The sequence below is a fragment of the Astatotilapia calliptera genome, chromosome 23 (genome assembly GCF_964374335.1).
Source record: "Astatotilapia calliptera chromosome 23, fAstCal68.1, whole genome shotgun sequence".
Classification (NCBI taxonomy): Eukaryota; Metazoa; Chordata; class Actinopteri; order Cichliformes; family Cichlidae; genus Astatotilapia; species Astatotilapia calliptera.
Genome location: NC_137443.1, coordinates 30,771,267 through 30,798,750, shown reverse-complemented (window position 1 = coordinate 30,798,750; position 27,484 = coordinate 30,771,267). Strand labels below are relative to the sequence as shown.

The window sequence follows — 27,484 nt, the reverse complement described above, 5'->3', positions numbered from 1 at the left end:
CTCTGTCTTGTTTTGAATCTCACACTCCAACGCACCATAGCTGTAACTTTGCCATAACACAGTGACAATAAACCTGTTTAATCTTGAATTTTTTTGTAAGGACATGCAAGTTTGTTGTGTTTTATTGTGTGGCTCGCAGTTTTTGAAGCACTTTAAATTCTAATTTAATAAGACAATATTATTATTCAACGTTTAAAAAAATATTATAAAAGATAAAAATGACACAAAATGAGGAACATAAAAGATTCTGCATGTCGTGTGTCATTCTGCAGACCCACCATCTATCCTGCTGCTGTTTAATGAAGGTAATCAGGTGGGACAAAGGTACATCAGAATAATATTGCTGACAAACCCCTGATGGCATTCACTGACACAATTCTCTGTTCATTAACATCTCCCATAATTAAAAGTTGCATTTTATTCTACATGAACACATTTCATCATGACTAATTGGATAAATAGTTTATGTAAGGTTTTTTCTTTCATGTTAAAAATTCATCATGTGCGATTGCTCAGGTTGTTTCAATGATCTTTACTTGAGGATCTGATACAGATTACTGGGAAATGGCAAAAATATAAATGTTTCTCTTGCTTTTCACTTCCTGGGGATACAAAAACAGAAAGAAAAGCAACTTGTTTTTCTTCAGGGTTGTTTTTTTAGACTTGTCTGTGATTGTGTGGTATGTCTGCACTGAGTTTGCATATATTTTTTCACTATAAACTTCTTCATTGTTTTATACCCATAAAAGTCTGCAGCTCAACTAAAACAATGTCACTTGCAACGATGATGGTACGTTGCGTTCTTGTATACTTGCTTTTTGTGTGTGAGTCCTTCCAAAACATAAGAAGCGGATGCTGCTGTAGCCAGTGTTTCTGTTTGCTGCTGACTGATTCATTTTTCCCTGTTAAAGGTTCAACAGACACAACAGACTGTGCTGGCAACATTCAGGAGACAATATAAGATAAATCATTTCATGTAATTTATTTCATAAAAACACTAAATACTGCTTTGTTTTGTTATTTTATTTAATCCCACAAAAATATGGCTGATTTTCTTTGTGGCAAATTAGATATGCTGAGTAGTGATGGGACGTTCTGTATCGAGGCTTCGGAGCGTGTGTCGAGTAATGGAGGGGGCGTTTCCGCGAAGCGCGTATCGAGGCTTGCTTCATTTATGGGAGGAGCTGAAAATGATGACGTCCGAAGCCTCGCTGCCCGGCTGTACCACGTGACTGGTTCATGAAGTGGTTCGAACTTTGTCGCGAGATATGACAGCGATATAAACCCCTCAGACTTCATTCAAAAATGTGGGTGTTTGATGGAGAGTTGCGGTTAGTGACAGTTTGGAGGTTTATGAGAGTGAGGAAAGTCAGGAGAGAATGGAGCCAGCTAAGAAGAGGAGGATGTCCTCCCCTGTGTGGGAACATTTTGATCTTATTCCTCCCAACAAGGTATGTAAATTTCTACAGAAGATGTATTTTCATGATACTGATGGTGCAATACAATTTATGTTGAGCTGTCTTGACTTTTGTACAAGGTGAAGTGTTTGCTATGTGCCAGGGAGCTGGGATATAACAACAACACCTCATCCATGCTTAGGCACTACAGAGCTTTGCATGAGAATAAGGGGGACACCGATTGTGGAGCAAGACCAGGTGAGCCATCAAATGCAATGATAATATAGCATGCAGTAATGTTACTAAATGATATAACAATATTATACAACTGTAATAAGTGACGTGTGTGATATTTATATTTGTGCTTTGTCTTTATTGTCTTTCCTCAGGAGAACAATCTCAAATAGATGAAGACCTGGTTACCATGGTGATTGAGGACTCCCAGCCATTTAGCATTGTGGAGGACAAAGGATTCAAAAGATTTGTTAAATCATTAAATCCTAGCTATGTTCTCCCCACTAAAAAGGTCATAAAAGCAGTGAAAATTTAGTTTTTACAGAATAAAATGTGAACGGGCAGGACTGAGGCTCAACGTTACAAAAGCACAACTACTGTCCACACCCCAACCACACCTCACCTCACAGTAAATGATCATTTCCATTTCAAGCATTTCCAAATAATCATTTCCCATACTGCCACTATAAATATACACAGTATACTGCCATCACTACAATATACATGTTTTACACACTCCTTTTGTTGTTGACATTTACAGGCTGTGTGCAAAATGCCACACTCTTCAAATTCATGCCAGCTATTATTTTTACGTCCAGTAGGTGTCCTGCTAGAGCAAATGAAGCTTCATGAAGCTTCGCGTTGGGGTGAACCAATTGGATGAAAAGCTTCAGTGCTTCATGGGGCTTCATCTGCCCATCACTAATGCTGAGGAATTATTCCACAATGCAAACAATGCGTGAATTTCTTCTATTTCTTTCAGCAGCAGGTGCTCAGCTTGGCCACTGGAGGTCTCTGTTTCTTCAGGTTTCCCGGAGTAGAGTTGAGAGTTTTGTAGACATCAGAGACTGAAACTAAACAGAAGAGAAACAGCATCAGACCATTCTGCATTTAACTGATGGGAACCAGAAGCGGCACAGTAATGAATGCATATCATTTTCTCAACAAAGTCTGCTGTGCAAGTCAGGTCTCACACACAGTCACTGTCACGGTTCGGGGCAGCGGCCGTGTGAAGAGTGGAAGGACTCAAATGCAGCACTTATTCAGATGTGAAGGGTGATTTATTAACAATACCAGACATAAAGTGGAGATGGCAAACAGAACTAAGGACGAACTAAACTGGGATAAACTACACAAAGGAGTGGCAAACCTGAACATGAAGGGAGAACAGCAGGGAGAGCACGCAGGGGATTTCACAAGGTATGAATACAGACGACGCGACGAGGAACAGAGGCAAACACACACTATAAGTACACAGAGAGACACTGGGAAATCACACACAGGTGGGAGACACAGCTGGACCTGATTAACCTGACGAGACAGGGGAACACTAACACCAGGGACCAATAGAGGGAGCACAAACCCAAAACCCAGTATCTAAAATCCCAAAACACAAACCATCCCAAAACAGCCCAAGAATAATAAAGAGAATAATAACAATAAAGAACACAAACACAAAGTTACCGAGTCATGGTCGCAGGACCATGACAGTCTCGTTTGGTGGCAGCTCATATAGTTCGGTACGCTTGGGATGTTAAATCTTCAGGGATGAATATTTAGAGGTGGTGTAACTTAATGCATTTTGTTTAAAAAAAAGTGAGCAATTTGTATGCTTGTTGTATGGCTTGTTGTATGTAGTATGTTTGTTTGTTTTTAAACAGTGTGAAACAGACAGAGGTATACCATGAAGTTGCTCGTCACTTCTTTTGTGGTGTGACACCCTACATTTTATTCTCAGGAAGCCAAACTAGCTTTGCAAAAGTAAATAAAAAGCAGGACGTTTTGTTGCTTTTAGTGATTTTAAGTGCTTTTTCTGCGTTGGCTTTGAGCGTGGGAGTAAATGTGGTCACATTTGCTCAAAATAAAACTTTTCCATTTTTTTTTTTTCGCACTCAGGAATCTGCAGTTCAGCTACTTGCAGCAATGATGCGACAGAATGTGCTTGTATATCTGCTTTTTGTCTACGGAGTCCTTCCAGCAGGTAAGAAGCCGGTTCAGCAGTAACTGATGTTCACATTAGAGGTACAACAGGTGAAACGTGTTTGCTTTTGTCTATCAATCTTTGAAAAGAAAAGAAAAGCTGAGGGAGGTGGCATCTGTTTCTTTCACTCAGTTTAAGTTTGTTGCATGAAATTCTTACTGTTCATTTCCTCCATGCAGCTCTAACAGCAGTGATACAAACACAGCAGACTGTGCTGGCAGCAGTGGGAGAAGATGCTGAACTGAGCTGTCAGCTCTTGGAGACTAAAGACATCCTTCAGGTTGCATGGCAGAAAAGTTCAAATGATGTGGAGACAAATGTTGCCACCTACAACAAGTACTTTGGTCAGAGAGTGAATGACGGCTTCACAGATAAAGTTAAGTTTAAATATATTGGACTACAGAACTCATCGTAGTCATCAGGAATGTGACATAGGAAGATGAAGCCTTCTATCACTGCCTGTTTAACACTTATCCTGAAGGCTCCTTCACAGGTAAACCCTGCCACCAAGTTTATGGTGAGAACTTTTACCTTCTTTAACCAACAACAAGTGCCTCAAGGAGGACATAAATGTGTAGGCAGCTTGTGTGTTTGTAAGAGCATGTTGATAATATTTCCTGATCCTTCACAGAGCTGCATGAACCTGTTGTTGATGTCAGAGAGTCAAACTCTACTGAAGAGTAGGTTGTTTCCTGTTCAGCCACTGGTCGACCTGCTCCCACTGTAACACTCAGTGTCTCACAACAAGACCTCAACTTCTCACAGTACAACACTGTCAGTGTGTCCAACACCAATGCTACATTCACTGTCACCACTACAGCTGTGCTCTCAGGTTCACGTAACAACAGCACGCAGGTGGAATGTGCAGCACGAGTGCTCTCTGCTCCTCAGAGAGAAACGATGGTGATGATTCTTGAGGTCCAACAGGTGCATGGTGGGAATGACGATAATGATGATGGTAAGATGGTAAAGGAAGGTACCTTTTTCAAAGTCATTATATATATTAGGGTTTGTCACTACTCTGTAATCCTCATGTCTAAAATTCTAGATTTTAAATTAAGTCTAATATTTCCTGATTTCTTTCAAGTGTTTTATGTCACATTTCCATTTGTTTTCTTCCAGATTTTACTTGGATCATTGTGTTGGGTGCAGTGATCTGCGTTTGTGTTGTTGCTGTTGTCACTATTCTTACAAACAGGAAAAAGGTAAGTCTTTTAAATGCTATCTGAATTAATCTAACACCTTTGCTACTGTAGCCTAACTCTTTGGTTTGACTCCTTTGTTTTGTCCTGCAGCTGCTCTAAAATATATGATGTGATTCAATCCGCAATCAAAAACACATATGGCTAAGATACCTTTGTCATATCCCCCCAGGGATCAATAAAGTATTCTGATTCTGATTCTGATATTGTTATTAGAAACCCTGATGCTCTCAAGTTTTTTTACTATATCTGAAACCTATTGGCTGTCTTCTGTATTTTTCTAGCAGACAGCTGATCATTGTATACTTAACATACAGTACTTAACAAAATGCATTTAATCAAACTGAATCAGAAGGTCTGATTGTGTTTAATGTGTTCTGAAGCTTTGAGAGTTTGTAATTAAATTTAATTGTCTGGATGCATGTTTGTAGCTGTGTGTCTTTATTTTTTTGTCTGTGTGTTTATTTTTTGTAATTTTTGTTAATACAATTTTCACATTGATTTTTATTTTATTTTCATGTTTTCTGTTCATGAAATAAATCATTTTATATAACTGCTTCCACTTTGTCCATGTAATTGTTTTCACCTTCATATTTACTGCTGCTTTCAGTTACATTTAAAAGATGTATATAATGTAACAAAGGTTTAGGCCACTAAAAAAACAAAAAACAGGTTTGGGGTCATGACCTTTTTCAGAATAATCTAAAATCCAAATTCAACAAAGAACAGAAAAAAGGTTTTTAATAACTCATAAATATTTTTAATTTTCCCTTTATTAAAAAAGACGACTTAGTCTACTTGAATAAACACTTTAAATAAAATAAATTAAGGTTATTTTTGAGCTTCTTTGTGGCAGATTAGCTCTAATAACGAATGGTTGAACCTGTGCAGTTGATTTCTTGAACTGCAGTTGCGCCATTCGGCCTCTGGGGGTCTCTGTTTGTTCATCTTTCCCGTCCTCAGAGGGTCGTTTGCAAAGTTCATGGGCTGAAAAAACGCAGAAGGAAACAACACGCTGGAGTATTGGTTTAATGTACGAGCTGTGGATTATACTTTTCCAGTTTCACCTCACCTGACGCACAGGGCGAACGCCGGGTCCCATTTGTCTTTGCGGATTAAACTCTGTCAGCAGGTATTTTTTTTTTTTTATTTTTTTCCTTGTAAATTCTGAACAGTTTTAAGTAAGCACGTGCGGAAGGACTGAAATATTTTTAAAGGTTAACGCTTGCATGCTTTGCATTTGTTTCTTTGAGCGTTTAAATTGAACCCACCTGCTGTCAAATTCTTCACAGCATCTCTAACTTTGACCTTAACCTTCATAGCGAATGACTGTGATCGACTTAAAATGACTTGGATTAATATAAACTCAAACTTTATCACACTTTTCCTGTTTTGCACCTGTGACTAAAGTATTTTAAAGGATTGATATTTACTTAGATATGCTTACTGATATTTACTGTGCATTTTTCATGCATTGCACTAATCTGTCCCTATTATTTTATACTATAGTATTATATAGTATATTATTAAGTACAGTGATTTTCTCATGAAAAGAGAATTCGTTTTGTTATTTGAAAAATAAAAATGTGATAACTTTGTTTTTAAATGTGGGGGAAATTATCTTTGTGTGTGTTGTTGTTGTTTTATTTATTTATCTATTTATTTTTAGAAATCTGTTCAAGATGTGTTCAGTCTGTCTCCTGAGGCTGGATTTTGGTTGGCACCCAGGTTTCACTTCCTCACTTGTTGATCTTGAAATGTTGTTGTCAGTCAACTTCTAGCTCCCTCGCTGTCTCTTCCATTGATGACTTGCCTTGGATGTGAAGAAAATTAGGCTGGACTTTCACAATAAAAGCCTACATCTGTTTGGCCTTGTTGACTGAGTCTCCCAGCCTACTGTGAGACATCAGTATGGCTTTATAGTGGAAAAGTGATTTAACTGTTGCCCAACAGGAGCAGGCAGCTTGTTTGAAGCCAGATGGCTGACAGTGTAAATGGTGCAAAATAATGCCCGTAAAAGCTGTGAGGTCTGGACGTGGTCTGTCTTGTGGTTTAGGCAGGTTTCTCTTTACCAGTAAGTCCACTTCACCTGACTCAGAGCAAGTTTAATCAAAAGTCACTTTGTGCCAAATTCCTCCAGCCTTTTTCTCCAGGATGCGGAGAGCTGATGCAAGCCAAGTACAATTCACAAGTAAAGCCACAGTGGTGACTTTCTATTGTCTCTGTGAAACAATGAGAGCAGAGCTATGCCAGAGTATGATGTTTACAGCTTACTCACTGCTGGGCTCGGCTGGTGATTGCACACCCTCTGCTTTGCATGTCCTTGTGCATGCTGTGCTCACCTTAATGACTCCCTCCAACCTCCATCTTCAGCATCCGGCCACTGTAATTCCTTTGTGGTTGCAGGTATCGATGTCGAAACCTCAGGGCTTGATGTTGTCTAGACATGTAAGAGGTGTGCTTGTGTTGCGTTGCCAGATAATTATGGGCTCACCGGAGTGAGCGCATGCTGTTGATTAAGATATAAAACCCCCTATTAGACCCCAGGTAATGTTCCTTGAATCAGCATCTGTTGTTGTTGATGCTTACAAATCGCCATAGCAGCAACTTTTAAAGGAAACTAACCGTGGGATGCACAGATGTCCAAAAGAAAAAAGAATACTAAAGAAAAAGTTTAATTTCTTATGATGCTGACGTCTTTGCTAATGTCCTCCTCTGGCTTTTCCATTACAGCTGACAGCTTCCCAAGAACATGCAGGATCTACAGTTCTGACCAGCAGCGGCTCAACAAGTAGAGCACTGGACAGCTGACAGGGGTATGATTTTTAGGAATATTATTTCCTTTTTTCTTTGTCCTGTTTATTTAGCCAGAAGCTGTAAAAAGTGCTTAACCTTGAGGTTTCCCCGCTGCGATTAAGGTTGTGGTCAAACTCCCTGACTGCGTTTGTGTGTGCAGCTGCAGTCTGGATGTAAGATTGGGTCAGTGCTTGAGTCGGTTACCCTGCTTCAGTGTGCGATGTGTGGGTCCTCTATCCCGCTGCGTCTGCTGCTCTGGATCGTAGGAGCAGCTGTCTCTACGACGCAAGGTATTCCAGATACGTGTGCGTGTTTAATTTTTGAGTTTCTTCTTTTTTTCTGTGTTTTTGCAAAATGATTATAGCCTCCTTTTTTACATGATGATTACACTTGCTGCTATAACCAAAGTTTCACAATGGCCTAGGCTGTTTTCAGAGCAGACTGTTAGCTTACAAACTGTAGGCATGAGATTGCAAAAGTCAGAAAGAGAAAACTCTAACTTTATTGAGTTCGTTTTTGTTTAATGGTGAGCTTGGTTTTGCATGGAATTGCCTCTGCAAGAAAGTAACTGCATATGTCCTGGTTTGTCTTCATATTACTCTTGCTCTATATCATAGCTGTAATTATTTTTTATTTTTAAGAGTTAAAAAAAATGCAATTATCTAAGATTGAAGCAGTTGTGCCCAACCTGTTTGACTTCTGTTTCGTGTCGCTGATGTGATTATTTCTACATACCTTACTAGACTCATTAGTTCGATGCATAATTGCACAATATTTTTGCACAGCAGCAAATGTGTTTATCAAAAGCTGTTTATAAAAAATGGAATTAGCCATCGTGTCATCACCAGTTGGTTGTGGATTTTATTCTAGGACTTTTACCCATTGCTGTTTTATTTTTTTAACCACATCTGACAAGTTAGAAGCCGAGCACAATGCACTGTCATACAATAGCAATGAGGTAGCCTCACACCACGGAAGACAGTAATTGATAGTCTACCCTACTAGCTTACTCTAAGTGGGACCAGAATTTAATAAATGAGTTCCACAATGTGTCAAATAACACTTGAAACTAGGGATCTGGTTGGTTTATTGGCGTGCTTCAATAAACCAACCACAAAGTCTGTACTGACATATCAGTAAAATTTGAAAAACCCTAAAGAAAATTTAGGGAACCCTATTTTTTTAGGGTTCAGAATAAAGATTTTAAATTATATTCTAATTTTATTCCATCTAGTCATAGAGTTCAGGAATCTGATCTGGAGGTCCCCTCCTCCTTCTACTTGTGATGTGTAATGAGTATGTCCTGGGTAAACCCAGGACACATTGGTGAGATTATGTCTCTTGGCTAGCCTGGAAACACCTCTGTATTACCCCACGTGATCTAAAAATGGATGGATGGAATTTTGTATTTTTGTGTAAACTTCATTGTAGGTTCTCCATTACCTGGGCATTAAAAAGGCCAATCAGACCACTTTTAGTCAAACATAAAAAATTTTTTCCAGAAAAAAACAAGTCCAGATGCCCCCTTTTCAAGCCCTCACAACTTTGTAATGCAATAGGGTTTTGTTTTTAAATTCAGTGTTACTCTTACTTCCCCACATAATTACCAGTGAAAAAGTCTTTAGAGTTACAGGAGCTGACTCTGTGTTTGTGCCTTACGTCAGGTAAGGTTTTAGGTCCCGCTAATCTGACCGCAGAGGCAGGTCGTCCCTTACTGCTCGGCTGCAACATCACTACGGAGCCAGGTGATATGGTCTACCAAGTGCGCTGGCTCAACAAGCACCACAAGCTCATTCTGGCGTACGAACAGGGGACGTCACCCCACATCAGTCACCAAGACCAAAATGTGCAGCTCACTGTCTCTCATCACAACGCTAGCTACATAACCTTCACGAAAGTGCAGGCTGCTGACAGCGGCTGCTACCACTGCATCTTTGATGTTTACCCCAAGGGCACGCAACAAGGCTTGGCGTGCTTCAATATCATCGGTGAGAGTAAATCTTACAAATATGTCTAAAATGAGCTTTAACCTCAGAGCCGTTTTTAGGAATGTTCCCATTCTGTCATGTCTGTGGAAGTGACTGAACTTTGAGTTTCTTGTAGGTGTTTAAGCTCTCATCTGAGAAGCTTCTTCAGTTCTAAAACCAAATGATGGAGAGTCTCAGGTATTTAAACCCTAGTGGGACTTGTTCTCCTGGAACTGAAGAAGCTTCTTGATTGAGAGATAAAACCTCTTCACTAGCCTCCAAGCTCCTTAGACCCATTCTGCAATAATATCCTTACTGGTGGTTCTCATAACATCCCCTTGATTCTGTTTTCTTAAAAACAACAGTCTTCGGTCTGCATTTTTCAAGGTAGCAGCTCCAACTGACATTTGAACTTTTGTGCCTTTATGATAAAGTCAAAGCCTCTTTTGCAACTGTGTTTATTTGTGGAAGTCACATTGCACAGTATAAGCTTTGTTTTGCCTGAGGGCAGCAAAATCCTGTAAAACCGGAAGTAGCAGGTTAAAGTCTGAACTCTCAGATCAGCAGGAGCAGGAGAGCCCACCCAGGCTGCTAACCTTAGTGCTTTCTGTTGTTACTGCTAAATGTGCTCATACATTATTCTTATTTAAAGACCATCTCTTATACCCTAAAAGCTGCATGGAGTTAATGAATATCAGTGTAGACAGCTACTTTTCCATACTAGATGACTATAAAACACTTTGGAGCAACTCCTGTTATTTTAAAATCTGCTGTATAAATAAAAATGACTTGATTTGGCTACAATTTTCTGTGTACCAGGAAAAGTGCATTTCGATGGCAATAAGACTGCCATAAGTGGAAAGCCGACCACCCTTTCATGCTGGTACAGCCTCCCTGGCAGGGTCCGACAGGTCTTGTGGAGGAAGACAGCCGAGCAGGGTGACACCACCACTGTTGGCTCCGTTGCTGAAGGCAACCATTACAAAATAGAGGAACAGTTCAAGGGTCAGGTCAGCCTGAGCCGAACCCTGGGACACACTGAGCTGACGATAAAGGCTGTCCGAACGGAGGACGAGGCCTGCTACACCTGTGAGTTCCACACGTACCCAGATGGCACCCGGGCCGCCACCACATGCCTCTCTGTTTATGGTGAGATCTTATTTTTTTGTTTACTTGGTTGTTTTGTTTTGTTTTTTACTGTATTTGGTCCTTGGAAATTGTTCCCTATTAGGTGATGAATTCTATGTTATCCAAAGTCTGTCATTACATATAGCTGACAAAGTTGTCATGACATTTAGTCATTAGCAACTCAGTAGCCATATTTAATCAGCGCCTCTATATATGTCTAATCTCCACAACCCCAGCTTTGAATATACTCTTCAAAGTTAAACTACAACCCTCCTCACTCGAATTGAGACAAGCAAGGATCATACACTGGATGATTGCTCAGGCGCTATTTCAGGCAGGCAGTAGCCATGATAAGTAGTCATGGTAGCTTATCTTATTACCATGCCATGTCAGCTGATACCCTTCTACACATCTTATTGGTAAATCTCATATAGAGCCCCCAATTTAAGTTGCCTTAGCTTGACAACAGCTGCTACCCACCTGCAAGCCACTTTGCAACCCATATCTCCCACAGAGCCTACTTTCATGCTTGTGAGTGTCGTACCTATTATATGTGTTGGCCCTTGCTGCTGCTCTCCCAGCCTCCAGTTTTCCATATATACACATAAAACGATTGGGAGATCCCACAACAGAGCAACGGCAATCTTCTCATTGAAATACACAAAAATCTCTGTCTGTTAGTTTCTTTGACCACCAACTTGTCCTTCAGAATTAAGAGTTGAGGAACCAAATTTGTCACACAGGTATATCTGAGACCCCTGATTGTTCTTATCTATCTCATATATTGTGGCATAATCATGTTGCCGTGCAACTACCTAGCAACAAGCTAAAATTGCATGTTTTTGTTGTTTTGTTTTTTTTGCCTTGTTGCATCTATAGCACCTTGTGAAATTATCCTTTTGCTATTTCGCACTAACATATCAATTATACCCACAAATCCTGAAAGATCTAGCAATGTGGGTTTTTTTCTTTTTTGTGTTTAGACACATAGAACAGCTTACAGGTACAAACAATACTGGAGCATGAGCATTTGCTAGCAAATATAAACTAGAGCAGATTAAAAAAAACAATTTTCTTTTAGCTTTAGTTGTATTAGGAGGCACACCTACAATTTTCATTTTATAATGGGAACACTTAATAATAATAATAATAATGATAATAATGATGAAGATGATGATAAGACTATTTCTGGACATCTGGAAATGACTAATGTGAGCTGTTTCCAGGAAATGTCAGATAAATATTTCGCTGGGTGTTGACATGGAAAAGTGTTTCCATCCTTTCCATCAATCTGTGCCCATTGTTAGTGTCATTTAGAATAAAAATAATATGTTGGAAAAAAATTTAAATGGCATGGGACCTTGAACTGACCAAACTGATCATTCCAGTTCAATGAGTAGCGCTATTGTTAATTTCCCACGCGGAACATGGATCTCTGAAAGTAAAACATATTATTAATATTACCAATCCTGTATTTGTTTACAGGAACATTTATACGGTATGGGTTAGTGTCACATGCTAGAAAGTTAAACTAGTTTTCTTCCCTAAACCTGCTCCTAACTTTAACCCAGAACATGATACACAAAAGAGGAAAAACAAGGTGTGGCTGTAAAGTTCGGGCTAAATACACTGGTGCTGGCGCCTTTCTATGGTCTCTGCCTTATCTTTCACCCTCTCGGAAAAGGGTCTTGACATGTACCACAATGAGAATATACTGAGGGCTGAGAGGAAATGTGTACTAGTGTATGTGTGTGTGGATCCTGTATATAGCTCAGGAAAAGGAAAAGCAGTGTATAAACAAACCACAGGCAGCTCAAAGGTGAGAGGTACTGGAGAGGGTCATTAACTACTGTTCTGATCTATTTTTCCCCTCAGTGAGAGAGAGTTGCTTAGACCACTATTACACTTTTACACATGAATTATACTTCTGCATCAGATCTACTCAGTAACTTATGCCAGAACCAGAGTCCCATTTTAATTGTATGCTGTGAGCTTCCACGTAACCTGGCCTGCGCCTCCTGAGAAGTGTAACTGCATTGGATCAGTGTATACCACAACTTGACTTGAATGGTGTGCAAGATTGTGGTATAGAGAAAAAAAGGAGTTTTGGGTTAAAACGTCAGTTGGGACGTAGATTTCCATCAGAAGACTAAATGTAGCTCTAGTGATCATGAGCAAAAGTTCCAGGAGTGAGAGTAGTTGCTGATCTTCCTCTGTGAGTGCGTGTGTGGGTGCTTTTGGAGTGATAATGAGAGAGGGGTGTCACAGAGGGGAAAGTGGTGATTAATGTGGGATCAAGCCCAGGGGATGAGTGGTTTACTGTTTCCCTAGACACAAAGCCTAGTGTGTTTGTGTGTGTGCGTATGTTGCTTTCCTAACAGGCTTTGCTTTTGTCTGAACTGTTGGAAGCAGACACCAGATCCAGACACACACATAAACACACACACAGTCAGTAAAAGCTGCTCTGGCTCTGTTCTCCGTCTGGCTTTTGTTTCCAGGCCTGTCGGAGGACGACTTGTGTCACTGTGTCGTCGGGGCAGAAAGATTGACAGGCGATGTTCTCTGTTTGTCCATCTTCATTAGGAAGGCAGATGAGCAAATCTTTGTTTTCTGTGGTGTAACTAAAAGAATACCAAAAAAGAGTAACACAGAATGAAAAAATGACCTAAGAAAAATTGCAAAATAAACTTCAAGCAGCCATTAACTCAGTCTGTCTCTCTACAGTTTTACCCAAACCAGAGGTGAGCCAGGTGACCTCACCTTCAGGGATCACTGAGGCCAACTGCACGGCCAAGTCCCGGCCTGCAGCGGAGATCATGTGGAACGTCGGCAGTGACAACCGAACCCTAGGCCCACCATTTTCGTCGGCCTACGAACAAGGCGACGGTACAACAATAGTGACGAGCACGCTACTCTTCCAGTCTGGGCTGTTCAGCGACCTGTCCATCAAGTGCATCGTGCACCACCCGGGTTTGAATAAACCCCTGTTGATGTCCCTCAACACAAACAGTGAGGACCTCCTGAATGATGTCTTGTCCTGTCACACATTATAGCAAATATAATATGCCATAATGTGTAAAAGCTCCTTTACTAGGAACAGGAGCTTTTGTTGACAAATGTGAATTCTCTGCTATTTTAGTGCTGGGTAATTATGGCTGCTTTGATGGGGTCCCGAATCCTGTAATGCCACATAGTACGGGAAGGATTATTTTTAGTACAGAGAACCTTTCTTGTCTTACCACATCACCTAACATGTTTATTCCAGATGTCATACATAATATATATCCTACTTTTAGACATCATCTGTGTTTTGGAGGAAATGTGAGCTTGTGTGTTTGTGTGCCACAGTGGGTCCAGCCATGGTTATCCTCATCTCTGTGTGCGGTGTGGCAGCGGTCCTCCTCTTGTGCTTGTGTGTGTGTCTCTGCAAGTGCTTCATCTGTACGGATGGTGAGTCTAAAATCTAAGCTTTTTTTTTTTTTTTTAAAAAGCTTCACATTTGCATTTCTTAAATAGCATTCAGTTACTGGAGTGCTAGGATTTAGCTTGACGCAACAAGGCCAGCTTTGCCGTTTAGTGGTGTCAAAAGGCATTTCAGAAATGCAGTGAGTGTAGTTTTTGCAATAATAAATTACAGCCTGTCATCAAACATAGACTAACTTCTGTTACGAGACCATGAAGATTTCCCTTATATGGTTGGCACTCTCAATCCTAGTAGCTCCAGAAAACATGGCTGAAGAAAGTCCATGAGAAGCCCTTTGAGGTATTCCCTCAAAGTTCAGCAAAACAGTCATTCTGGGAAGCCTTTATGAGGAACCATGTAATTATATATGTCAAGCAGAAGAAATTACCAGACTTTTTTTTGTTGTTGTTGTTGTTTTTTTTTTTATTAAATTCTGCTTTACTTAAGGTTTTCTAGGCTTTCCTTTATCACAGGATGTCCATGATGTGAGAAAAACCCTCAGTGCATATGCAGTGTTTGTCTAGTGGCCTGCTGTGCTGGCCAAGTTTTGAGTGCCTCTTGTCACCGTGACTGTGATAAAGTGTCCACATTTCTTCTGGTTACATGAACAGAAAACATCTTGGCATTTATGGACTGTGACATACCAAATCAGCCTCCAAGAACTACAGTGGCACAACTACTGCTTCAAGGACTGACAGATAAAACTTGTTTTCTTTTCAAAGTTAAACCTAATTATTTTGTCATTTGTAATTTTGAAAATGAACAAAAAGGGGGAAAAATTATTGAATGCTTGTATATAAAGGAGGTAGATCATATATCATTACCATTAACATTTTAGCTAGTTTTAGCTCAGAGTTTACTCTCGTCACCCCTATTTTCTAACATACTTACATACTTACTATATATATATATATATATATATATATATATATATAATTTTTTTTTTTTTTAAGATTGTTGGTGTCTTCACTACCAAGTTGAAACAAATGTGACTCTAACTTACTCTAACGTAGTAAAGATTTACAACACTGACAGCAAAGATGTAAATATTTGTTTTTGTAGCAATGGGAGAATAAATAACTTCTCAAAATGATGAGCAAACATCAGGAACTGAAAAACAATTTCAAGAAAGACATAAAAGCAGCTCCTCAATTGACCACTTCAATCAGCCTTCAAAGTGGGTCAGTTCCCAAAGAAATATCTTTGGAGCATAAAACAGTGTTGGTCTCTAGAGCTAATTTGCCCCTTCTTGGTGACAATGATAAGTTACCAATTTCTGATATTTTGATTCTGATAACTCATTTGTGTCTTTACTAATTTTTTTTTTTCAAGCCCTGTTTTTGATGAAGATAGAATCCCATTTTATACCACAGATAGTATAAAAGTACAGATGTACCTTACTAACCAAGCTAACTAGCCAGCATTAGTTGGTGATGTCACAGTGGCATCTTTAACTTAGTCTTTGGAGTTCAAGTTGAACTAATTAGAAATTAAGAATGTGGGTTTTTGTATTTGTATTTGTTTTTTGTTTGTTTTTTTAGTTCCCATTGGGCATAAAAAATGTGATTCTTTTAGCTGACATTATTAATCCATTGTGTTTTGCAGACAGGGAAAATAATAGGAATACAAGGAAGCATAAATTGCTTATTAACAATAAATGCATAGCCTGAAAGATACTTAGCTGCCAGGAAGGAAACCATTCACAGCTTAGTTCTGCCAATGTTAATAGCTGTGTCTGCCAATTTTGATTACAAAAAAGGATATTACAGTTTATATTTTTTATATATATAATTACAGTTAAGTTGGAGATTTCTGATGTTTCAGCTGTTTTTATTATAACAAAACATGAAACACACTAACAGTTACCAGAAAACACCCTCTAAAGGTCAATATTCAGCTTCTTTTCACACTTAGGCGACATGGCAGATGCCTTCTCCGAGGTCATTGACACTACCTTCTCTGCTGTTAACACCTTTCCCACAATAATGACTGAGTGAGTTGCCAATGTAATGTGGCATGTGGGTGGTTGCCCATTTCCCCCTTATGATAAATTACCTCCACACCAAAGGGAGCCAGGGAAACTCTGGCTTGTGCTGTATTGACAGAGGCCTTGGCTTGAAGCTGGTGTTCTGGCTGGCAAAACAAAAGCTGTAAAGGAAGAAAAACAAAAGTGGAGCTGATGTGTCAAGGTTGGGTCACATGACTGTTCTTGACATCCATAGCTAATACAATCTCACGCATCAACAACAGTCAAAAAACTATCATCCATTATAGCTTAAATATGCCATCCCCTCATGGACATTTTCATGTTTGATTTTTCAAAGATTTTTTTTTCAATTTTTAAAAAAAGTTTTCAGCGATGTTGTAAAGGTGGGAATTCACTGCACTGCACCCTTGTCACCTCTTCATGTCAAGTTTCAAAGCTAGGTTTTGCCCACACAAGAGAGTCCCCATTCATGCTGCTGATATAAGGGTGGTTCTGTTTTTGTCAGGAACACTCTTAAATACTATGTTAGCAGTGTGATTGATTGTGCCATGTTTGACCAGAAAATTGAGCTTGGGATATGTTGAATAGATTGCAGTGGCTTCGTTGTAAAAATAGATTTTTCCCAGGAAATGAAGCCCTTGTTTCCTTGAAACATTCCTTGAACCACAAGTTTCCTTGTTTTCCAACTATGTGGGACTTGAGCAGAATAACAAGTGATTGTGCCGATTGTCTGGAGTTAGCAGGCAGAAGAAAAGACCCTCTTTCTTGGTCTAATCCCTGAGACTAAGAAAGAAGGCAGACATTAAGGGGGCCTGGATGAGGGAACTGTGACAAGTCCTAAGCTGAAAGGCTGCCCAGTTGATAACAACGTCCCCTCTCATACTCAGCTGTACAGACACACTCTTACCATATGTATTTCCCAGTCTTGGCCAAGTTGGGATGTGGAGCAAACACAGGCTTTTACTGTGATGTGATTCAGATTGCAGTTAAAGCTGTGATGCAAAGTGTCTTTGTTTTTACTTTTAGATAACCTGACAAGTTTTGTTTTATTTTTTAAAATCAGACAGCTTCATGTATACTGATCATTTAATGATTTTATGATATCACCTAATGACACAGTGATTAAGCCAAGATCATTGCTGTCATTAATAGAAAATTAAATTCTAGTTACAGGATCAATTCACAATATAAACATAGTATCACGTGTAAAAATTCAGCTGCAATGCATCTTTCCCATACTTGGATCTAGTTTATACATATGGATCAAGAGTTATTTGCATATGAAAGTAGAGTACTGTGAAAAACTCTTGACACACAACTTTGCAAAAACAATCTTAAATAGTATCTTTAGGTAGATTGTTGCTAGTATTTTGCAAAACAAAAAAACAATTTCTTTCCATTTCTTTTGTTGAATCTGTGAAAAATGCCAAAGATAACACAGTTTGAAGGGCAGAAAATAGTATTTTTGGTGACTACCAAGGTGATTCCCAAAGAGCTATTAGCTGAAAACTGGTTATGTCTGCATGGTGTATGGTGTGCAGTGTGTCCTTAAGAAATCTGAGGAAATTGGACAAGTGGAGGACAAAAGAAGAAGTGTCATGCCTGAAAGACTATACAGCAGATGAACAGTATCTGAATGTTGTCTCCTTAAAAATAAAAAACAAATCACACAGAACCTGAGACATCTGACTCTTCAGAAGGCTCATCAGAAACGATCTCAGTGGAAGGTTAGCTCAAGTCACGGTCTTGAGGAAAACTGGGAGTAAAAGCTGAGGTATGCCAAATTACACAATAACTGGACTGAAAATTAGTGACAACAGGTCTGATGGAGTTAAGAGTTCAAGTTTGAAATTTTTGCTTCAAATCATTATCAATATGTACAGAGGGGGGCAGCAGAGAGGTAAAATAGTGCATTTCTACAGCCATCTGTAAAAGTCCCAGGCACAGTCATAGTTTGGGGACACATTTCAGCCAGTAGTGTTAGTGATCTTGTCAAACTTGATGGAAGTATGAAAACAGAAGAGTACTGTCAGATTGAGATTGACCATGCAATACCATCTGGAAAGCATCTGGTTGGAAAAAGCTTCATTTTTCAGCACGACAAACACAGTGCCAATGCCGTAAAAAGGTATCTTCATAGAAAAACACACAGTGGAACACTCAGTCATGGATTGGCCTCTCCAGAGCCCAGACCTCAACATTATTGAAGTACTGTGTCATCATGTTGACAAGAGAACAGAACAAAAGGCAGAAACATCCAAAGAAGAGCTTTGAATGTCCTTTAAGAAGTCTGGAAACCTATTCCTGAAAACTACTTAAAGAAATTACTACAAAGCTTCCTAAGAGAGTTCAGGATATATTTAAGAATAAAAAAAATACTGACTTTCAAGGTGATTAGAATGGTTTCTGGTTTCCCTTTGTAGCACATTCAGTGCGCATGCGCCAACCAGCGTGCAGCCTGTTACAGTCGCTCCTGCTCAAATAATTTCCCCCAGGGATCAATAAAGTATTCTGATTCTGATAGTCCACTTGAAGTCCAAGTTCTTTTGACCAGCTGTTTTTGAAATGGCGTTGGCTGCATGAAGGTTAAAATCTTGTGTAGAGAACAAGCAAGAGATTTAATTTGATTAAACGCAATCTAGAAACTCTTCTCATGGTAATTTAGTTTTTTATTAGCTATTGTAAATTTATCTGCTTTTGTCTCCTGGCACGCAGGAGAGGGAGTCTTCAATCGGGTATGAGCTATCCAGACATCCTGGCAATACTGGAAGCATAGAAAAGCTAGTTACTTTCCCCAGCACTATGCCAGCACACTATTCAATGGGTTTTCAAATTGGGCCAGTTGTAGTTTACAAAGAATGAAACAAACATGAGTGACATTCCTTTTACAAATCAGAACGACCTTCTGCTAAGTTTGTCTGTGTTTCAGTCCTGCTAAGGATCTAATATTGCTTGTTAACATCCACCTTGTAATTGTAATCTTGTCTGTCATTTTTGTAGGCATGGTCGCTGCATGTGATTTGTCGGATTTAGCTACACATAAGATGCTAGGGGACCTGGCTGTACTCAGCTTGCACTGTTATGAGAGCAGAACTGTTGTTAATGAAACCATGAAATCCACCAAAGAAATAGTCTCCATGCAAGTCTTGTTTTTACATTACTTTTCCTAAATATATCTGTGGAAAAATAGTAACAACCACAGTTAAAACATCAGTTTATGCATTAATTAAAAGTATTAATCTAATTTATAAGGACTGGGAAGGATATTAACAGCATAATCACCCAAACCAACAAGAACCATCATGTTTTGATTCAAATCTTGCTGAGTGCTGGAAACAAATTACAAAATAACCTCTTTTGGTGAATAACCAAAACAAAACAAACTATAGCAGGTTACCATGTGTTTCCAAAGATGCTCTGACTAACAAAATTAAGTTTATGGCTTGTAATGTAATTTGCCTTAATATTTCCTACCATGTCATTTTTTTAAGCAATTCACCTCAGGACATCTGTACTTCCTCTCTGAGTTAGAGGAAAAGCTGAAAATCCTGCACTGTGCACCAGCCGGTCTCTAAAACTATTGCTGACAAAAGTCTCTGAAATGCCCAGTTCCAGAGAAACCCACTGTGAACCCATTGAGGTACTGTAATGTCTGCGGTTGAAGACAGACCATGAAAAAGCCACAAATAGGCCCCGGTAGTTCCTGCTCAAACAGTGGGTGTAATTCGCACTCTGCCTGCCTCGATCTCAGCTGGGAAGAAGGACCAAGGCCGGGGCCTCTTCCAGTAAAATGTTGCTGGTCTATTTGGGGCAGTGTTTGCATGATTTTTGTCGTGGTTGGGTGGTGATATGTGGACCGCAAGGTCTGCCGCTGGCTGAACTACAACTAAAGATAAGAGTGTGAAATCTTTAATCATGGAAAGAAAATGTTTTCAGTGGCATCTTTTAATCTGAGGCACCAGAGGAAATATGGGGCTGGCACCACATCCGGTCCAGCACACAAACACAGTTACCACTTGAATCATGGGGGCAGAACTGATAGCTCCCAAGATATCAGAGGGAGGACAAAGGAACAAACTTTAGTCTCATGTTATCTTAAAAGGAACACAGCTTCCTAATGTGGAGAAGGTGACACCTACTGGTTGCCACACTGAAACAACAAACAGCTTTAACAAGCATTAATTTCCATCTGCACTAATGATTTTCCACTAACTCACAGCACAGTTAACCTGTCGCTGATGCTCTAATTGTCTTTTAGCCTCCATGTGTCGATTTTGCAGTGGTGCTATAGACTTTCCTAAATAACTCACATTACTGCCACATGTAGATTTAGGTGTGGCAGGCAATTATGTCTGTGGAATTCATGCAGTGTTTCATTATTTTGTGTATGTGATCTTTTTAGATATGAGGGGGCGTTTTGGGGATTTTGTGAGTGCACAGACGTGTAAGGGCTTGCTGTGTTTCTTTTTGCATTCCTGAGTGGGATTTATATCAAGTTAATACACCCTGTCGCCGATGATATTGTGACATTTTTACATTTAGAAATACTCTGAGGGCTTCTTTTTATAGACTAACCTCAAACTCCGATCTTGATTAATAAAACTGGATGATCAATCAAACAGTTATGTATAGCCACAGCTTAAGAGCCACTTTGGATTTAAAATTACAAGACTGAGTTTATAAACAGTCCAGTTACTGACAATGCCATATAGACTGGGATTTTTTTGGTCAGCTTGTGTAACTCCTTTCAATGTCTCAACCGGTATTTTTGATGGATTGACATGAATGTTGCTCATGTCCTAGTTGCTACACCCATCTTTCATATCATGCTCCTTTTTCAGTGGTCTTAAATGCACATACTAAAAACTACGTTTCCATAAAGCTATGTTTTATGAAAATGGCTATAGACTGGTCCATTAGCTTTTCTTAACCCATATAATTATCATAGCATATGTATGCATGTCTGTTCAAGACTTCTCCTAGACACATTACACAGTCTGGATGGAACTTTTTACCAGGATTATAAAAATCTATTTAGCTTCTGGGAATTATGTTTATAATTCTCAAATCCTAATAGATCATCAGCTGATGTCAAAATGAGCAAATGTTACGTATACGTGTACCTTGTTGTCATTACCTGTACGTGTACATGTATGTGTTTTTATATACATTTTGCGAACTTTTTTTAGGCCAGTGAAATGTTTCGCTATTCAATACCTGTAAATAAGCATTTGTCAAACAGTGACACTAATAGTGCCTGTCACTGACTACTTTGTCTTAGACAATATGAAACTTGCAAAGAAGAACAATAAGTACATGTTTTTATTATTCATTTGCTTGGTTAAGGCGATCGTGGCTCAAGAGTTGGGAGTTCGCCTTGTAACCGGAAGGTTGCCGGTTCGAGCCCCGGCTTGGACGGTCTCGGTCGTTGTGTCCTTGGACAAGACACTTCACCCGTTGCCTACTAGTGGTGGTCAGAGGGCCCGGTGGCACCAGTGTCCGACAGCCTCGCCTCTGTCAGTGCGCCCCAGGGTGGTTGTGGCTACAATGTCGCTGCCATCACCAGTGTGTGAATGGGTGGATGACTGAACGTGTAAAGCGCTTTGGGGTCCTTAGGGACTAGTAAAGCACTACACAAATACAGGCCGTTTACCATTTTGGTGTTGTGAGTTTTTGCATTCTCACTTCATACACTTCATACATATAATGAAGATAAAAATGATAACATGATAAACTGACATACACACCTGTGTTTTCATGCATGATCTAAATGAACAAGTGCTGCAGGTCTGGAAAAAAATACCAATAGGGTGGGTTTTGGCCTTAGTGTGGTTGGTTTCTTGATAGTGGTTTAAAATCGATGGAAAACTTAACGAGTGACTAATGGACCAATGTCCTAGAAACCTGATGTTGCCCTCATCAACCTGAAAAAGTCTCTTTACTAATGAAATCTAAACAACATCCTACCAGGAAAAGGCGGTTACAGTCTGAACAGGACATGCAAGGCTGTCAAGGAAGGATTGTGTGATAGATTTTGAAGTGGAAAATTAAACACTGAAAATTTTCCGGTGTTCTTGGGACAAAGGTGCAGGCATGGCAAATAACTTTGTGTGTCTGTCTCTTTCTATCCAGACTGATTTGGAGTCTGCCCTCACCGCTGCTTTGATGAAGGTCCAGTGAAGCTCTGAGCCTGACCTAGCTGCTCAGCACCGTGCCCTTCAATTCAGTATTCAGAGGAAGGAGGAAGGGAACAGAGCTGAGCCAACACTGGGCTGAGCTGGGAGGGTACTGCTAGTGTGGACACCAATTTACTACAAAGTAAACAGAACTAAAACCACATTATTTAATGCTAGTTATTATACTTACGGTAGAGCACTGGAGATGTTTGTTGATGAAACCCTTTTATATAAAAGATAGCAAGGCTGAGAGATGCAGAAGTAGATGTGGCAAAATGGAGCTCCAGTGGTGAGATTAAACAGTGCTTCCTCTCTTAAGAAGTCGTTGTAGTGTCTGTACATGTGTGTGTTTGTATGTGTGTTTTAGTTATTCTCTGATGTCAGAAAATGGTGTGATGAGTTATATATTTTTTCAACTTTCAGTAGCTATATGATTGCATGAAGTGTCATGTAAATTTACAGTTGTGGTCAGAAGTTTACAAACACTCATCTAGGGTATGAATGTCATGGTTATTTGAGGATTATAATGATTTCTTTGAACTTTACTTTTTCCAGGGTGGAATGATTGTGCAATATAAATCTTTAATTACTTTAAAAAACAAGACTTGAGTGAACAAGTTTGATCTGATTTTGGATTTTCTTTAATCCACACAGGGTCCAAATTACACAAAGCTTGAAACACCATACTAACATTTGGTTAAGTGTCCTTTAGCAAGTTGCACTTTAGCCAGATGTACTTGGTAGTCATCAAGAAGCAAAAACCGCTCTTGTTGCCAAAATTTGTAGACTTCATTTAAGTTGGTTGGTTAGCTGACACAGACCTGGCTTTAAAGTGTTGTTCACAAATTTTCAGTATGGCTGAGGTTTAAGAAGACCATTCCAACAGCTTCTTGTCAGCCCGTTTATACCTTCCAAAACCAGTTTTGATGTGTGTTTCATTGTCCTGTTGGAACACTCAGTTGTGTTGTCAGTCAATTAAATGTTGATTTGAGGTGAAGTTGCAGAATTTGGAGGTAGTGATTCTCATTCATTATTACATTTACTCTGTGGAATGCCCCCAGTACCACTGGCTGCAAAACAGTCTCCATGCCTTGTGTCATTGTGGCTAGACAGCTCAATCTTTGTCTCATCTGACCATGAAACTCTTCTCCAGAAGGCATTTGTTCCATGCGGGCTGCTACAAATTTTAGTCGAGCTTGAAGGTGTCAGTTTTGGAGCAGAGTTGGCATCTTAGTCCATGGTGATGTAAAACTGGCCTCACTGTGGACAGTGTTGCTGGTGTTCCAGTAGTTTCCAGCTCATGGCACGCTTGAGCCTTGATGTTCCTGAACATCCTAAGCAAATTCCTCAAATCTGATGGTGACACTTTTGGTCTTTTTCCAGATCTTGGCAAAGTGGTGATGCATCTGAATACCTTGTACTTACTTGCTTGAACAGTCTGCAGTTGTTTAAAAACGGCTTCAAGAGACCTTCCCAACTTGTAGATATCTACAATTCTCCTACTTAGAACTTCTCAATTTTTACAATATTGGTAAATCCAATGAGTGCTGAAAAAACAAATCCTTTTTTTGCTAGTAATTGAAATTACCAGTTGTAGTCAATTATGATGACTAGTGAGACGTTAACAGGCTTTGCTCTTGTCAAGTTAAAGACAATGTAAAACCTTTAGCGCCACTTATTCAAAGATTTAAATAAGGAAATGTATGTATATGAGTCTGTATGCATGTTTGAGCCTGTGTGGATTAGAGAAAATCCAAAATAAGTTCAAACTTATGGAATCCTGTACAATCATTCTACCCTGGAAAAAGAACAGTTCAAAGAAATCATTGGAAGCCCAAAATTACTATGACATTCATGTCCATGATGAGTGTTTGTAAACATCTGACCATGACTGTAACTACACTTTTTCTATCTTTTTCTATCATGTTTGGAATTGACTACTTTACATTTCAAATATAGAAAATAATAATAATAATAACATGTTGATATATATATATATATATATATATATATATATATATATATATATATATATATATATATATATATATATATATATCTAAAACCCTTATATAGATCGCTAAACTAGAAAAAATGTTGATGTCACATATATGTAGGTGTCATCAGATATTAACTGAAAATCTCTTCAGAATTGGAAGACCAGAGGCACAAACAAACGTGACACAGAAAAACCGAAACCACCAAAACCGTTTGGACTTTGTAATTGTGAAAATACTTTGTTTCTGAACCTTTTAAGGTGGCTGAACATTTCAAGCCACATCACTTGCTCTTTGCTTGATTGCTGTGGGACACCAATATCACCACTGCGAAGCTGTTGCTTCACCTGACATCCCTCCATTTGTGGTTGTGATGTAGAGAAGAACGATGGCTAAAACGGCACCAATTGTGAACTTGCAAGTTACGGGAAAGTAAAAAAAATCTGACTTTTAGTAAACGGGCCCGTGTGAGTCACCCTGAAGGATGGTTTGTGGTGGAAAAGAATGAAAAGTTTGTTATTTTTAGCTGCTGCCTGCAGGACAGAGACGGGTGGTCGACCTGTAACCTTTGTGTGCTCGGTGGTTAACACCGCCCAAACAATTTCTGTGCACATGAATCCTGAGAATTACTGTTTGCATAACTGTCTGAGAGATAGAAGGCGTTTGTGTGTCTTTCTATGTGTCTGGGTGAGTAATCTGAGTTCAAAAGAAACACAGAGTGCATCTATGTCTATGTGTGTGTTTGCATTTGCTGCCATTGCTGTACAGTATTATAATTTACAGAGTTAAACTGTAGGGAGCACCAGTGCTAGGTTTATTGGCCTGCATGGGCAGTTATTGGTTTATCATAGAAACTCAGAGTATAATGCTACAGTGAAGTCTGTTATCTTTATATATAAACACAGTTTGAAGGTTTAAATATTAATAAATGTCTTTGATGATAAGAAGCTAACAAGCTGATTGTGTTGCTTTTACAGTGTTTTTCCTTTTTTGTATCAATAAATCTGTTAAATAGTGTCCTGCACTTGTGCTGCAAGATAAATCTTAAGCTAATGTGGATCGGCACTGGGTTAAATAAATAAAAAACTTTATCTGCTGTCTTTTCGCTGCTTCTTTTAATTGATTTTGCTGAATATCACAATAGTATGAAGTGATACCCTCATACTAGCTTGGATTCTTTTGAGATTGTTTGGCAGTGATGTATGGGGACCGTGGGTGTTACATACTGAAACTCATTTCCTCCACAGCCCACAGCTGTGACTGTACTGTTTTACTTTCAGAACCTGTGAGTGGTATAACGGCATCTCCTTCTTTGGAAAAAAAAAAGAACAAAAGAATAAATCTGTGACTAACCAATGCAAATATTTTAAGATTAAAATAGCTTTAACCAGTTTAAAAATTTTTTTTTTTTTCGAATATTATTTAAATGACTCACTTGTGAGTCAATTTTCACACCAAAAAAAACCTGAAAGTGTGCATTGAGTTAACCCTTACAGTTTGTATGCTTTTAAGCTTAAACTGGATTTTGGTTTCATTTTGAATTCAATTACCACGTATAAACTAACATCATTGGTTTCCTATTATTTTGTCTCAAAACGGCTGCTATGAAATAGGTGCATCCATCCACTTTCCACTCTATCCAGTCTGGGAGACGAACAACCATATGCCAAATAACCTAAACAAGCATTTCTTTGGGCCGTGGAAGGAAAGTGGAGCAGCTGAAGGAGTGTCGCCATGCAGTTCTTTAAGTACAAGTCAGGTATTACAACAAAATGGATGCCTAAAATAATCACACTATTTTCAACATCTACAGTCTTTTTCATAAGACTCTATGCAGTCCTGGGAAAAGCTAAGCAGACAGTATGATTCAGTAGTCTGTGGAACCACCTTAAGCAACAACAACTTGAATTGGTGTGTTTGGCTTTTTCTGTCTCTCGTATCATTATGGAGGAATTTTTGCTCAGTCTTCTGTACAACGTTGCTTCAGTTCGTTTACATTTGCAGGCATTTGTTTTCTTTTTCAGCCATTCTGATTTAGATTTGCTGCTGTGCTTAGGATCATTTTCCTGGCTGTGCCAGGCTTTAGCTCTCAGACAGACAGCCTCACATCTAAGTCTAAAACACTTTGGTCTATAGAGGAGGTCAGCTCAGGGCGCCCAAGTCCTGTGGCAACAGGAATAACCCCAAATCATCACCTCTCCACCACCGTGCTGGGGGTGTTTGTGCTGATATACTGAGTTTGATTTTTGCAAACTTGGAGCTATGCATTATAACAAAACATCTGTACTTTGCTCTTATTTGTCCAAAGGACATTGTTCTCGTGGTTCTTTCAGATGCAACTTTGCAAACCTAAACCATGTTGCCATGTCCTTTTTAGTGAGAAGAGGCACTGTCCCAGAAACCCCTCCAATCAAGCCATACACGTTCAGTCTTCTTCCTGAACTGTGTTGAGCATTTAGCATGCTAACTGAGGCCTGTAGAGTCTGTGGGGTAGCTCTTAGATTTTTTCAGTTTCAATCTGAGGTAAGGGGATTGTAGAGTCATCCATGTAAAAAACTGTGGCATAATTTGCAAAAAAAAAAGCTTCAGATCTTCTGTTTTTATAGAGGTGCTCATACTTAATTAGCTGATCAGTTAATCAAATACATTTGATTACCAGCACCTCACTGCTACTTACCCTCTTAATTCCAGTGGAAGCAGTAAGGATGTACGCAGTTTTTCACAGGACTACATAAATTGTTATTATTATTAAAACTGTCTTTACATGTGACTTGCATATGTTATGAAAACAAAAACAATGTCTTCTGCTAATTTTTCTGGGGGTTTTTTCTCGTTTTTTTCTTGTCTTTTTATAATACTGTTTTTATCTTCTTTTTTTGTTTGTTTATGTTTTTGGTTTATTTATGTTTCTTCCTGAGGTGAAGCATCTAACGATTTTTGTTTAGTTTCCACAGTAACAATGACAGGAAAAAAATTCCAAGTAGCTCACTATATATTTTCAGTGTTATCAGTGACCCCGCTGTTATTAAAGCAAATAATTTGACTGAAAACATTGACTGTTATACCAAACAAGATTGTTATACAGGCTTATCTGGCGGAAACAATGTCCTTTTCTTGTATATTTTACAATAAAAGCACTGGACCACTAACAAGAAA

The 27,484-nt window shown here is 39.1% G+C and overlaps 1 protein-coding gene across 7 annotated transcripts; it reads left to right on the top strand.

Annotated features, from left to right (window-relative positions):
* Nucleotides 1-5,711: 5,711 nt before the first annotated feature.
* Nucleotides 5,712-27,484, top strand: LOC113016188 (nectin-3-like). 7 transcript variants are annotated; one of them, XM_026158816.2, is made up of 9 exons: nucleotides 5,715-5,946; nucleotides 7,548-7,630; nucleotides 7,771-7,900; nucleotides 9,275-9,598; nucleotides 10,397-10,726; nucleotides 13,430-13,714; nucleotides 14,054-14,155; nucleotides 25,942-26,087; nucleotides 26,706-27,484. In XM_026158816.2, the coding sequence occupies exons 3-9, from the start codon at nucleotides 7,831-7,833 to the stop codon at nucleotides 26,706-26,708; spliced, it is 1,260 nt and encodes a 419-aa protein (XP_026014601.2). In that variant the 5' UTR covers nucleotides 5,715-5,946; nucleotides 7,548-7,630; nucleotides 7,771-7,830; the 3' UTR covers nucleotides 26,709-27,484. The 7 variants fall into 7 exon arrangements, with proteins under 7 accessions (XP_026014599.2, XP_026014598.2, XP_026014600.2 ...); XM_026158814.2 differs by lacking the exons at nucleotides 25,942-26,087; nucleotides 26,706-27,484 and adding an exon at nucleotides 14,780-15,975 and having other exon boundaries at nucleotides 5,712-5,946; nucleotides 7,733-7,900; XM_026158813.2 differs by lacking the exons at nucleotides 25,942-26,087; nucleotides 26,706-27,484 and adding an exon at nucleotides 14,780-15,975 and having other exon boundaries at nucleotides 5,713-5,946.